Source organism: Hetaerina americana, unplaced genomic scaffold (assembly GCF_022747635.1).
Source record: "Hetaerina americana unplaced genomic scaffold, ioHetAmer1.1.p SCAF_1, whole genome shotgun sequence".
Lineage (NCBI taxonomy): Eukaryota > Metazoa > Arthropoda > Insecta > Odonata > Calopterygidae > Hetaerina > Hetaerina americana.
The window spans coordinates 66096400-66112242 of NW_027286069.1; the positions used below are offsets into that span (position 1 = coordinate 66096400).

Below are 15843 nucleotides of genomic sequence, written 5' to 3' on the forward strand. Positions count from 1 at the left end.
ATTCAATAGGTTAAGAATTTTCTTCTTCCTAATTTACAATGGAGGGTGACACTGGATTTTTGGCGAGATATCAGAGAGATATGAGGGCACTGCTACGGCATTCAGCGGTAAAGGCAGAATTTGAAATAATTAAGCAAATGAGTGAAGAAGAGGTGGAAAATGAGTGGTCAAGTAAAGGACACTCCTTGGTAGGGCCACTCTTAGTGCGCAAAGAGCGATTATTGCGGGCTAAGCTTCTTTTGGCACAACCACGGTTAGGGACACCATGGTCAAAGAATTGGACGAGGATGTGCAGCCTGACGATGTAACCCTCTCAGGAGCTTTATACGCCTTAAACTGGGACGAAGACCTAGATGCAGGGCGGAAAATGAAAGGAGCATGCAGTAAGGGGCATAAAAAGAAGCACATCGAGACGGAGAAAGTTGCCGCAAGCGACGGAGAAATTAATGAGGAACTGAACCCCATTCGGACCATTACAGCAAACGCAGCGGGAGGCCCTCAGCCCAAACTGCCGCTGATGGCCTCATATGATTTTCCGCCGCTGGGGGAAAGGAAAGAAGCGTCAGATTTGACCAGAGAAAAGGAAAAACTGCGCATTCTGCCTTCGGAAGCGAAATCAAATCAGAAAGAGATACCAGTACAGAGCGACCGCAACTCTGAGGAAATAAAGGAGTTGCGGAGTCAATTGCAACAGCAGAACGAGATGATCAACAACCTAACGGATGGAATTAGCCGAATTTTACAAAAATTGGGCAGTGAGAAGAACGATAAGGAAGTGAACTTGAGAAAGGGTTCCAAGAAAAAGTATCGGAGGGAAATAACATCCACTTCGTCATCTTCTTCAGAGTCGGAGGTAACGAGCGGGTCGTTATTTACTGACAGCGGTGATGACTCGGACGATACATCAGGGAACGATGGACATAGACAGAGCATCAGCTCTGAGTTAGGAAGGGCCAGTGCTCCGAGAACATTGGCATCTAAATCCAAGAGACATCGTACGAGCTCGTCACGCTCAGCTGAATTCTCGCAAAGATGCATAAAGGCGTTCCAGAGTTGGAAGCTTGAATTTCGAGGAGACGGCAATTCAAAGGCAAGAGAGTACCTCCAGAAGTTGGGAAACATCAGAGCCAGCACTAATGCCTCGGATAGCGATATCTTGAAGGTTTTGCCGTTTACTCTTCAAGATACCGCTTACAACTGGTATGCGGCCACGGAGGAGTACATCAAAGACTGGAATGACTTTGACCGACGATTTAAACAGAGATTCGTCGAAGAGTGGGACGAAGAGCAAGTGATGAGGGAAATTACCAATAGAACCCAAGGGAGGAAGGAGAGAATAGTAGAATTTATAGGCAACTTACAACATCTTTCTAAATATTTGAAGAAACCGTTGTCAGAGAGGAAACTGCTCAAGGTCGCATTGAGCAATATACTTCCAGAATATCGAAATGAGGTAAAGGATCGACGCCTTAAGACGTTGGATGAACTGATGGATTGTGGTCAGGAGTATGAAAGAAGAATGGCAATCAATGCTCGTTATCATGATCCTATGCCAGCTAGCGAGTCGCTAATCACGACTGGCGCTTATGTGAGGAAAGGAGAAGAGCAAGGATCAAGAAAACTAGCGAAAGTAGGGGCCCTGGGGAGCAATGTGGAGGAAATGAATAAGAAGACCAGCATTGTTAACGAACTTCAACCCAATGAGGTCAAGAAAAAGTCCATCACGGATGGGGGAGGGAGAATACCGCCCACTATGGGGAAAAATGGCGAGCCGTCCTCTCCGAGAGAGGTCACGCCCAGCTCCTCTGGGGCAGGTTACAATGGCCGATGGGACAACCGGGCCATAACGAGACCTACGTTGTCTAGGCCTTCACAGGCGAGAGACCAGGGACCGGACTTTGACGGAGCTTGTTATTCCTGCGGAGAGTCGGGACATAGGGCAAATGTGTGCCCGAGAGTCCAGTGTTTCAGCTGTGGCGCAAGAGGGCATATCAGTGTCAATTGCCCCAGTCGACAGGGTAGGACACGAGAAAAGTGCCAGCTTTGCGGCAAGGTCGGCTTATTGGCAATTAATTGCCCTAATTGCAAACATCTGTTTACTCGGCAGGAAAACGGACAAGCGGGGAGTCGCCTAGCCCAAGCGGCTTCCCCGCAAACCAATCCGTCGAACACAAACCGGCTGAATTAGATTTAGATAATCATAGGAATAAGTCAATTAGGTTAGGAAATGGTGATTCGATTTTGGAAAAGCCGAGTTGGACAGCCAAATTCTGCGAACCAAATTCGATCAAGGAAGATGTAAATAGTGGAATAAAGGATTGTATAGGGAAAGGAAGGGAGATAAACTCAGATGGGCCAGATGAAACATCTGCTCCTGGGTCGAGTTGGACAGCCAACATCCACCACCCATCTGAGGCGTTGGCAAAGATCAAGGATGAAGAAATCTACAGATCGAGGTGGACAGCCAACCTCTATCGATCTGGCCAATGCAATGGAGCTATCAGGAAAAGCTCTCCAGATGAGCAGTCGAGACGGACGGCCGACCTCCACCGCAAAGCTGATATTTGCTGTCCAGCCGTTGATTTCGCCGAGCCGAGCGGGTCAGCCCGTCTCCGCCCATCAAATCAACCGCATATGGGGCAGAAGGCGCATTGGTCGACGGAGTCAACTCCGCTCTGCCAATCCGTTAGGTCGGAAGAAAGCGAAAGGGTTAAGTCATTGGTAGGATCGAACAGGCCAGCCTGTCTCCAGCCACCAAAGCAAGCAGAGAGTGAGAGAATGAGTGAGAGGCCTCAGAGCATCTCGTCGGTGCCACAAAGCCCGCCGAGACATGCGTGGAATGTAGATTCTGCCCAGTCGCTTCACGCGGGCCGGAAATCAGAACAGGACAGCGATTATGAGAAATTGCCTCAAGTACTGTTCACTCTGGATCGGTTGTGTACCAACAAAGGGACGGGCAGGAATGAGTCGAGTGAGAGTGTGACATACCCTGTAACCATTGAGGACAAACCTGATAGGCTGTGTCCGGTTCAGGGAGGGGGAGTCGGCGTGGAGTCCACGCCTAGAGTGAGTTTAGCGAGTGTGACGGCAGAGAATAGAGACCAAGTCTCAGTCCTGATCGGGGGAAAAGAGTACATTGCGCTCTATGACCCCGGGGCTCAAGTGACCATAGTAGGTCCCGAGGTGGTGAAAAGGTATAAGTCAAGACTGAAGGGGTCAATGACTCAAGTGACGATGCCAATGACGCCCATACCAGCTAAGACTTTGGGATACCTAGATGTGACGATTACCATCGATGAAAAAACGGAGAAGATGCAATGGAAAGCCGCTGATTTCCTGTCTTCTCATCAAGTGATCGTTGGAGCGGATTTGAAAAACCTTTTTTCAATTGATACGATGTCCGCGGAGAAGTGTTGGAGAGCAAAAAAGGGCCCGTGGCACCCATTTTGGAAGAAAGGGACAAGAAATGAACCACACATTTTCGCAGAATGCGCGGGTCTATCAGTCCTAGAGAGTTATCAAAGCGTAAGGCTCAGCGCACTACTGAGCGAATTTAATAGAGAGGAAGTGAAACAGGGTGAGAAAAAAAACATGGAATGTGGAGGCATCACTACGCTCACTGATGACCAGAGAAGAAGACTGAACAAGGTAATAGAGCAAGCGATCACAGAGGGCCCGAAGTTAATGCTGCTGACAGAACACCATATTGACGTTCAAGGAGCAGAACCAATAAAACATCGGCCGAGACGAATGTCTCCTAGAATGATGGAAGTAGCTCAACAGGAACTTCAGAGGATGTTAGACGAGGGAGTAGTGGAAAGGTCGGCCTCAGCTTGGAGCAGTGCGCCAGTCATTGTCAAGAAAGCAGATGGTAGCGCGAGATTCTGTATCGATTACAGAGACCTTAATAAGGTTACAAAGAAGGATGCGTACCCTTTGCCTAATATGGATTCAATCCTTGACAAGCTGAGGAAGGCCAAGTATATATCGAAAATCGATCTCCGTTGGGCCTACAACCAGATTCCTATGGAGGAATCGTCTAAGAAGTACACAGCCTTTGCTATTCCTGGCTCAGGTCTGTTCCAGTTCCGACGAATGCCATTCGGTTTGACGAACGCACCAGCAACGTTCCAACGACTAATTGATTCGTTGTTCGGGCCAGAATTCGAACCAATAATGTTCGGATATCTGGACGACATAATCATAGTCACCGAATTATTCGATGAACATTTGAAATGGGTCGAAATTGTGTTGAGAAAACTGGACCAGGCAGGGCTAGTAATCAATAAGGAGAAGAGCGAGTTTTGTTGTAACAGGGCTGCATATCTTGGATATCTGTTAGACGCAGAGGGACTTAGACCAGATCCGGAAAAGATAGCTCCAGTCGTGAATTATCCAGCACCATCTAACCTCAAACAACTAAGACGATTTCTTGGTATGATTGGATGGTACGCTCGGTTCATAAAGGACGATTCGGAAATCAAGCTTCCATTGGTCAAGTTATTGCACAAAGGTCAAGAGTGGGAATGGACAGAGGAACAGCAGAAAGCGTTTGAGACATACAAAAGGGCCATTACAGAAGCCCCGGTCTTGGCAAGGCCGGACTTCTCTAAACCCTTCATCGTACAAACTGATGCGAGTAGTGAAGCAATTGGAGGTGTTCTTTCTCAAGTGAATGAGGACGGAGAACATCCAATCGTTTATGTCAGCCGAGTTCTCACATCAGCTGAGAAAAACTATACGACGACAGAGAGAGAGTTATTAGCTATTCTATGGGCCATAAAAAAACTAAGGCCTTATTTAGAGGGCTACAAGTTCCTCGTGATCACAGACCACTCCGCACTCCAATACCTACGAAATCTCAAGGAACCTACGGGTAGGCTCGCGAGGTGGGCGCTGGAGTTGCAGCAGTGGGACTTCGAGGTGGTGCATCGTCGAGGTAAAATCCATGATTTGCCTGATGCACTATCTCGTATGTACGAGCAACTATCTGGCGAAGAGAAGATCGCTGAAATTACGGAAGTAAAGGATGAGGACCACCAACGCAGAGTCGAGGAAGTCACCAAATATCCGGAGAGGTATAAAAATTGGAAGGTCGAAGCGGGCCACTTGTATCGTTACAAGTACGATGAGCTGCTCGATCCAATCGCTGATTGTGAAGAGGGCTGGAAACTCGTGCTTCCAAAAGAATGTCGAGAGCGGGTCATAAGGGATGCCAATTGTGAACCTTCATCGGGCCACCTCGGAGTGGAAAAGACCTTCGATCGAGTCGTACGAGATTACTATTGGAGAGGGGCCTATCACGACATTCACAACTTTGTGAGGCAATGTCAGGACTGTCAACAGTTCAAAACGTCGCAGCAAGCGCCTCAGGGACTATTGGGTAAAAGAACGGTAGAGAGACCATGGAGCGTCGTAGCAGCAGATCTCATGGAGTTTCCGCTTAGCAAAGCCAAGAACAAGTACTTAATAATCTTTCAGGACTTATTTTCAAGATGGGTGGAGCTAAAGGCGGTCAGAGCTGCTACGGGGGCCAACGTGGTTAAAGCACTTGAGGAGCTTGTCCTATTTCGCTGGGGAACGCCGGAGTATCTCTTGACAGATAATGGAAAAGAGTTTGATAACAAATGCATAAGAGAAGCATTGGCAGAGTATGGAATAACGCATACAACAACGCCTCCATACCATGCTCAGGCAAACCCAGTGGAAAGATCCAATCGAACGCTGAAGACGGCCATCGCGATGCTTGTAGAAAAAGACCATAGAGACTGGGATCAGCATTTACACGAACTAAGGCATGCAGTCAACACCGCGAAGCAGGCCTCGACTAAGATCTCGCCAGCCTACTTGAACTTCGGAAGGCATCCACTGCCAGTGAAGAGTTTGCGGCGCGAGCTTGAGAAGGGGGAAGGCATAGAGAGCAGATTGGATCCACAAGCGTGGAAAAAGAGGGCCGATAGGTTAGGCTTATTACGAGATCTAGTAGCCGAGAACATAGAGAAAGCTCAGGAAAAACAGGCGCGAGCGTATAATAAGGGTAGAAGAAACATCGAATTTAATGTAGGAGACCTAGTAATGCGTAGGACCCACCATCTGTCCAGTGGGATTGATAGGTTTTCAGCCAAGCTAGCCCCTAAATTTGAAGGACCAATCGCGATACTAAAAAAACTGTCTCCAACAGTCTATATAGTAGAAACGCGTTCCAATAAGCAAAACGCGAAAGTAGATATTGGTGACTTGAAACGATATATAGCACCAAGATCCACTCGTCAAAGTGGTGAGTTCTCCGAGCGCCAAGCCCACGGAGCACACTCTCAAAAAAATTCCTTATGAATTTTGTATTATGTAATAGGTCAGCATTGTGTGTTTGCCTCATGTTATCTTGTCTGTGTGTCAAAGTGAGCGATTTATTTTTCAATGATGTGAAAATCTCTGTCGGACATTATTGTTGTTATGGCACATAGCCCTTGAATTGTGGTGAATGAAAGTTTGCAAACGAGGTGTGATGTGTTTGAGCTGAGGACGTACTGCCTTTTATAGAGTGAACTATCTGAGCGAGTGATGCTTTTGTTGAAATTTTGTGAGAAATTCCCTTGGAATGTATGAAAGATTCATGCCAAAAGTTTGTTCATACCAAATGTATTACTTGATGTTCATAGAGAATGTGGTTAAAATTAGAAAAAGTTGTGCTATCCATTTTCTATCCAATAGCTGAAGACAGAATCTCAAAACTGAGTGAACTACTGGTAGAAATCTGTGAAATTGTTGTTATTATATTGTGTTCATAGGTTTCAGTTGCAGGCTCGTTTGTAAGCGGTCCACTCGGACGAGTGTCCGGCTTAGGGAGGGGGTATGTGACGTTGTGCTTGGCGCAGCGTCACTTGCCCAGTTCGAATACGCGCGCCCCTCTCGCGAGCCGTAGAACGGCGGGGCGCTATTTGTGGGCGCCGACAATGTATGTAAGAAAAAAAGAAGAGCGGAGCGCGCCGCGCGCGGAGAGTGACGGCCAACACGTGGTAAGGAGAGTTCGTTGTGAGATGTCCGAGAGAGAAGGTCGTGTGCTATCATCGTCGAGTCACCGACAGCCTGCGAACACCGGGGGTGCGCGTGCCAGCAACCGACCTCGCCGTGTGGGCCCCCCGCAGGCCCCGACCGGAACATCGGGACCCAGCAGTCGACAGCGAGGCGGCCATCTTCGGCTGCCGCCGAGCGGCCACCAAACATCGTGGCCCAGCAGGCGTCGGCACCGCGCGTCATGTTTGCTTGGGAGCGCCCACACCTTTTCTTGTGATAATAAATAGTTCTTATGAAGTTTACTCGTCGGAGTCCATTTTTATGCGCCTCCTTGCGTCCCTCGTGATTTCAGCTGAAGAGCCGCTGCCCACCCCGGGGCACATCAAAGGTGAGCGAGCCCTCCCCTGGGACGAGGAGTGTGACGGGCCAGGTGACAGCCAGCGGCGTGACTCTGCGGCTAGCCATGCGGCTAGCCTGGCGCCCTCAAAACAAGTAGAGTCACGGCCTCCCTTGTCTCGCGGTATCGGGGAAAATTTATCTATAAATTAAATACCGCGTCACAAAATGAAAAAATATTCTCGAAGGATGAAGGGCGAAATCCTGGGACCTTTTTTCTTTCACTCGGTGGCAATATTGTCGGTAATCTAGAGAAGGATTGAAAGAAAGAGAGAGATCTATATACGAGAGATTTACATGAAGAGGACAGAGGGATAGAGAGAGAACGCTCAATATAAGAACCCACCCCACACTGCCCCATATTGCACGGACAATGTGGAATGGACATTAGTCTCGGAGTAGTCAATCTTTCGCAACCGTCTGGCTCCTCGGAGTGGAAAAGGGAGCGATGAGGGGTGGAGTTGGGAGGAGGGAAGGGAAGGGGAACGGGTTCGAGAAGTGAGGATTTTGATGAAAGCGGTGAGAGGAAATGGAATTTGAGGGTGGTTGGGGAGGAAGGAAGGAAAGGGGAGAGGGAGAGCATTTGCAGCAGGAATCCTATTTCTTAGCTCCCTTTTTGCTTCTCCCGAGCCTAGCATTTCGCTGGATCTAGGATCCTCCTCTCCCATTGATTCCTCCCCATCGGGATACAATTTTCTCTTTCATTCGAATCCGTCCAAAATAAAGTATCGACCCCTTTCGCTTTTATTCCAAAAGGCGAGATTTTTCGCAAGACGGGTGGATGCGCCTAGCTTGAGGAATCTGGAGAGGGATTGGTGCGCGAAAGGGATGAAGTTGTGAAAATAAAAGGCTATATGATGCGAAAGATGGCATGGGAAGCGTGAACGGCAGGTGGAAGGAGCGGGAGGAAGATCTTTTAGGGAAGCGTATGGAAGACGCGATGAAAACGGAGGTATGAGGCGCGAGAGGTTTCACAAAGACCTGTTTTTTCTTTTGCTTGGAGAAAGACAAGAAAAGGAAGAAGAAAGGAAGTGAAAGGGAAGGAGGGGAAGAGAGAGATGTACTGTAGAGGATGAGTTTTTTTACCGAAAGAGGTAGAGGATTTTTGACTTGGGGTGAGTTGAGAATAGAATAAAGATGGGTGAGAAGATAGAAATGTAAAGTCAGGGAGAGGTGGATGAGAGGTGTGAGAGAGGGGAATTGAGTGGTGATAGAGGGATGAATCGAAAGCCTCGAAAGAAAACAGTGCGGGGAAAAGAAAGCTTTCAAGGAGGTTCGAACGCGTTGGAGAAGTTAGAGAGGTTAAGAAGGGTGGAGAGGATGTGTGCTTTTTTATACTTTTTGAGGATTTAGCTAGCTCCAGATTCCGTGGAAAATAATTGCCTTGAGGTCTAATGTAAATATAAGCCGAGAGTATGGCAGTGTTAGAGAATGATATCAGAAGATAATATTTTTGCTAGCATTATTTTCTCTAGAAATACGCTCTATGAAAAAAAGAAAAAATGAACTTGTTTTTATGGTTTAAAATTTTACTAGTTGCAGTAAGTTGAAGTAATTTTATCTTATAAAAAATGAATGCACGAGAAATCTTCTTTCTCCGAATCATTTTTCCGATTGAATTCAGTAACCACAATTTCATGCGTATGTTTACGCCTTTGGCACAGTAATGCAGGTTTGATTGAGGCTTTAAGATGTCTTTTTGTTAATAGTATGCTCTAATTTCGAGACTGATGCTGAATTCCAAGAAAAAAATGCATTCAGAAAAGGAAGTTGCTCGACAGACCACGAGCAATGATAGTAAAGGTATAACAAACAAAATAGTGTAATATAATTAAATTTTTTATAAATATTTTATTCAGTTTAGCAAGGTTAATTTTAGTTTTGCAAGTGAATGGACTTACTAATTCGTGAGCACGGAAGAACTTGCCTCTTTGCCTTAAAGGTGTCTCTTCTAAAAATTCTCAATAAAAATGGGGGATTAATTAAAGCTTCAAATAAATAGTTATTCATTCATCATAGCATGCAATTAAAATATAATTATTTCTTTTTTTGCATTATGCAAGTAGAATTTCATGAGTCATTTCTTTTTCAAAAACCTCTATCAAGAATCTTCAACACATATTCAATAAATACAACATGCAAGGTGTTACTTGTTATGCGCATATCAAGTCAGGAAACTCTGGCAGACTCTGTGCTGACTGTGCTTAAGGAGCGGTTCCATATACATTCCCCGGTTCGGAGGTGTGATTCTCGAAATAAAGCAGGCAAATTGGGAATATAGGGATAGAAGAAAATTATTTTCTCCTAACCAACTCTTACCAAAAGATATCTGGATATGTTTTGAGGAAACACTACTAAAAACATCCTTTACTGATACGAACTTACTCCAGGAAATGTAACCTAGCATTTAATTTTAGGGAGGTATTAAAATTTGTGATTGAGCAGTTTTGTTAAATTCGGATAGGGTTCATAATTACCACTGAAACAGACGAACCCTAAAATTATGGATTGGAGCTTTATCCAAAGTAAGGAATCAATACTGGGGAATCAGGGAAAGTTCTTGTTAATTAGAGTTATGTGTTTTTAATAGTGATTGGAAAGACGGCTAGGATAATTCATTACATACAAATAAATGTATATCAAATAAATATACACTTAGAAAATAAAGACCAACCTTTATCCTAATACGGAAGTAAAGACTTCAGCTCAGACTCAGCATGTCTCTTCGGTGCTTTTGATGTACATAACCATTGCTGTATATTGAGAAAGGGATTAAAGGAAAAGCAAATGACGTGGATAGGAAGCATGTAAAAGGTCATCTAGAGTACTTACTTGGACCGTAAAAGGAACCGTGGGTGAAAGTGCATCATTTAAGGTAAAACTTAACTTTTCCTATAAACTGATTTATTATTTATTAAATTATTTCATGAATTGATTCTCGAATTAATTTAAATTTTTCACCATATAAACTCTTACATGCTACTCGTTCCACTACATTTTGTACGATGGCCAACTAAAATCTTTCTGTAATCGTTCTAATTAGCGCTTGCAAAGACATTCGTTGAGGCATGAGTGAATGACAATCAGGGGAAGAGAATCAACCTCTGGAAATATTACAAAATGAAATTCATGTATCCTAATTTTTCTTCAAAAAACTTAAGAATATTTTGCGTAAGCTTAAATTTGCGCCATTTTATGAGTCAGGAAATCAATTTTATTTGATTTATGGCCATTTAATTCATTTATTCGAAACGTTTTGCTTTATATAAGACTCAATTTTTGAAGAAAATTGCAAGTTGATGTAAAGTATCCGGAATTGGGGGCGCTTTATACAATATGGGATAAAATAAATAATTGAATAAGCCATGGGAAAGTGTGTCAAGATATCTTAAAATCATGCTTCGGCTCAATGATTAAAATCGAAATATATCCAATGGGTTGCGTGTAATATTGCAGGTAAAATGATATTCCGATTATACTTCAGCTTAAATTTATTTTTTCTTTTAATATATAATAGCCCCTGGTTTTTGAAAATATATTTTGAAAGAAAAAGAGCAGCAAAAGTTGTATTATTTCTTATTATCCTTGTTTAATTTTGCAAACCTTAAGTCGGGGAAAGCTTACTATAACTAAATTGCAATAAAAGTTCTGTCCATTGATATGAGTTGATTATTCCCTGGGAAATGCAATAATGTGAAGACGGTACGGGAGGGAATCATGTCCGAGAAATCGAAAGATACGGTCCGACGGTGAGCCGTAATGGCGATGGAATCTGCGAAGAAATCGGACGCTGTCGATACCATTGAGGTTAGAAAAATTTTGAAGGCACGATGGAATGTTATGAGCTACGATGTAAAACATTGAAATTCCATAGTCACGAGATAATTCATTTTATCCGTGAGATGGTAGGAAGAGGGGATTTTTGAGAGGATTCTTTCCACCTATAACCACCGCGGTTTCAGTTTCAATCGCTTTAGGTATCCTATACGTTAATTATGGCTTCCTATACAGTTTTAAACCCCTCTCCCGTTACCTGCAACTCGTTTTCAGCCCCACATATCTATGGATGTAATCTGGTTATCTATTTCTCAGAATCGGGTATGAGCAAATCAACCCGCGTACCTCGATGCAATTATTGAAAGGAAGCATTATTTTAGGAGCCCGAATACGTGATAATTTGCCCGTTCATTTGACTATTTTATCTGTATGATGAATAACATCTGTCTGACAGTGATATCTTTCATTCTTTTTTAAAGTTTAACTCTAATGAATTTGCTAAAGTTAAAGATGGTAATTTCTGGAATACACGGACATATGCATTAGATTTAACTATATTATAAAACAAAAAACATCCAAATTTTATTTATTGGATGAGTGATGATATATACGACTCCGAATTACAAATCCACCAGGGGTGAATAAATTGAATGATTTACAAGGAAATTTTAGCTCTGGCTTATTTATGGTCATGGAGTTCTACTTAACGTAGACTACTGAAATACCTTCATTTTATTTAAAAAATTTGTTGAAATAGAAAAATTATTCCCTATTTTAAGGGTATACTAGTTAACCCTTTTCGAAACCCTGAAACAAAAATGTTAGGCATGAGAATTTTTCAAAAAATAAACCCGAAACACATATTGTCTAAGTTTATAAGCAAGTGGCTTTACTGAAAATACACCTTAGTTTTTCCTGCAACAGAAAAATCTAGCCAACTACAGCAGTCGTAATATCCGTAAGGGTTGAAGTCCGTGTGGTAAAGGACTCTGTTTTATATAAAATATTTTATAGCGCCTTATTCTTTACATGTACCACATTAACATTATTTCGCCCAAATATTCCATAGAATGACACATCTGTGGTTGCTGAAAGGAAAACGTTTCTGGCAGGCGTCATGTATTTAGAATTCATTTGAAAGCCTCCAAAAATTGGAGTTTCGCTTGATTGATGATCAGTGGAGTGATAACCGCCTCTCACAAACATTTGTCACTGGAAGTCGTCGTGTTAGCAAAAATAAAATAACGGATGTTATTTTATGTCTGAGCCATATAACACGACTGAGCTTTGAATCGAATCCCTACGGGATGTGGTTTAAGATGTACCAAACAGGCGTAATAGAAAACACTGTTCATTAAATTATATTTTGAAATTGAAGCAGAGTCCAAACAGAAAGACTCTCTCCGGCTTACCTAAACTGATAGAAAACCTTTTATAAGCGCTTAGTTCATGTTTATTATTTGAAAATTTTGTAGGCTCGGTTACATCCGGAATAATTGGAGAGAGACTAAATATGTTATGAGCACATCCCGTTACAAAGGACGAAATATACATTCATCATACCCCATCTCTCTTTTGCCATGTTTGTTATGTGCACGCCGAGGGGATATAATAAACCCAAATGAGGACGTTATCTGGTCGTTTATGAGTGAACACGAGTTTTAGGCCGCATTCCTACCCTTTTTGATCACAAGCGACACTTTCGATTGATGATTTTCGACACACACTTTGGGAGAATGGATGCTGGAACCGATGCTGAAAGCACATTGAATCAGTGATGATCGGTGTGGAAAACAACTTAGAGGAAGCTTGCCGATATATGAGAAAGAAATTTTTTACCAGGGATTTGAACGAAACGACAAGGGACGCAAATGGAACCGATAAAAAATCAAGAATGATAAAGTTAAAGAAAATACTATATCCTTGCGATTTTCTGGTGGGAGGCACAGGAAGTGTCGGTGACAATTATGCTATGAATTAGAAGTTATAGTGACAGCGGACATTGTCTCTAGATTAAAACAATCCTTAGTAAAGTAAAACTTATATTTACGATAGTTAAATGCTACTACTGGGAGCTTAAATACGCTAAAGCGTAAACCCCATTTTTGCCGTTCCTTTTCGGGTTTGCTACATTTAGAGTATGCCCGATATTAGGTTTAGACAAAAAATACACTGATTCCCTACAGGACTGATTCCCTGTATCTACCGATATTTATTTCGTTTCCCAACTTTTAATAATATTATTCTTTGTGGCATTTATTTTGACCAATTGCACAATTGATTTCCTTGACCATTCCTCATCATCTTAAAACTCTTATATCGTGTAGCAATAAAAGAAATTAAGGCTTTAAAAGATTTGATGGGGAGATATTTATATTGAGGTTTTATATATAAAACAAGAGAATGAATTGCAACTTTTATGAAACGCAGTTTTACTCAACGAGATGTACATACGTAACTGATGAGAAAAAATATTCGGGGATACTAATTTCAATTATAGAAACCGAGCAAATAATATAGAATTGAAATATTTAATGCAAATATATTTACATTGTGACGAAATTAAATTCAGAGTACATGATGTCTGTACGTAAAGGAACATCACGTGTTTTAAAGGCAGTAGCTATGCATGTTAAGTGTAGAACTATTTTAGTAAGATTTTAAACGTGACATTCAGAGAATACATTCCCTACAAAGTAAACATTTTGACTGGCATTCTTGAAACTAAATTGTGAATCTAAGTTCTGAAGGCTCTCAGCTCAGTTAGGACCGCTTGAAGTTAATAGAGTAAATAACTTTAAAATTTCCATCCGGTATGAGGTGCTACTATGATCGATAATAATAATGATTCATATTTTAGATTAGGTGTGTAGAGATAACCATATGAAATAAACTTTCTTCTAAAATTGAATTCTAATTGTAATTCGCTTTGGAACCTGAACACATAAATCAATCTTTATATTCTTAGACACTAGAAGTTAGACTTTCAAATCCTTCAGTATTTAACCATATAGGTTAAATCCCATGCTTTACTAAGGATGTTTTGCATAAAGCAGATTTACTTTCTTGATTTAAAAACCAAATTTATCAATTTTTAACTATGAATTATTTCAAAATGGTTAAGAGTCAATTAACCGTAGACGTTTTTTATTCGTGCAGGTAAAAAAAATATCACATCTAAAAAAGTAAAGAACATTTTAAATTAAATAATGATATAAAGCTAATTCTTTTTGCTTAATTATCTTTTATTTAGGCTTTTATTTTTCAAGCATGATTTTGTATGTAACGACTCTCAGAAAACGCTCTTATCAACAAAATAGATGACTCTTCTCCTACTTAACTAACTTCGCAAACAAGGTGGTAATGCTAAGGGGAATGAGTGGTTTAATATTTTTATGAAAGATACTATATATCATTAATTGAAAAAAGAAAATCTCTTTCGATCAGCTTTGGACTTTATGTGGCCATCAAATTTAGTGTTACACTCACCTCACGGTTATGAGTCCAGTATATGGCAGGCGGCGGTTCTGGGCTGTGTTTGACGATGCACGTCAAGTTAATGGTGCTACCCTTATTGATGTACATATCTGGGCCTCCTACAATCGTAGTAATCGGCTCTGAAAAGACAACAAGGAAAATCGATTATGAAAGCGCTAATTTCAGGTTAAACAATATGTAAATTAAATAGATAAGTACACTTGCTAAAAATAGTAAGTTTACTTCTCAGGGATGGCGTTTACGTTACATGTGTAAAATTAAAACAACTCCCTAGTACAAAAAAGTGAGAGTTCTTACTGATAATGAAATTTTTACACAGTAAGAGATTGTACCTTTTTTTCTTCTTTTAAATAAAAAGATCGATATTTCTGATATAGTTAAAAATTAAATAATATGAAAATAATAATAAAAGAGTTGAATTTTGCTTTCACTTATAACATTTCAAGATTAACCAATACCACCGCAACTACCATGGTGAAATGATAAAAAAATGTCCACGTTTTACTGTGAAAGTCTTCAAATATCGTCGTCATATCGTGGATCAGGAATTTAGAGAATTTTAAAACAAAGAAAATAATTGCCTCCAAGCCGTTTCAGTTTCATATTTGGATGAGGGGAAAAAAATAAACCTCCTTCCCGTAAGCACACGTCTCTGCCTTCTCTGCCGCATCAAAACGTGGACTCATCCTTCGCGGGCGTCAATAATACGTTTAAATTTTTTAAAGTCGGCAATTTTATACTCTATTTTCTAATTTTATTCATGACAACACCTTATTTCTTTCATTTAGAGGACCAAACACCGCTACGGAAACGAACACCCATGCAAAATATCTCATGCACCGAGGCTTGAAAAAGTTTGAAAGTTTTTATTTCAAATTAGTGACTCAAATTAAACCAAGCATTGTGGTCTTTTTCGAATTATAAAAATATTTAGATAGTTACAAATTAGTTGCGTAATAACTCTCAATAAAAATAATTGTCAAAAGACGTGACCTGCGTCACTATTCACATAAACAATTAATGCAATTCATAATTTCGAAGCAATCTACCCGGAACACTTAGTTAAGCTCAGTATTTCCAGAGAGATCCTATTTCATAAGAAACGTGCAAATCGACACTTATGCTTTTAACGATCGTCAATAAACATATTTACGATCA

General features: G+C 41.5%; 1 protein-coding gene across 1 annotated transcript in view; it reads right to left on the minus strand.

Annotated features, from left to right (window-relative positions):
* Positions 1 to 15843, minus strand: part of LOC139692645 (zwei Ig domain protein zig-8-like) — a 494186-nt gene that overhangs the window by 65869 nt on the left and 412474 nt on the right. The window contains exon 4 of the mRNA XM_071590958.1: positions 14677 to 14804. Coding sequence (XP_071447059.1) covers positions 14677 to 14804 — 128 coding nt within the window. The remainder of the gene's footprint in view (positions 1 to 14676; positions 14805 to 15843) is intronic.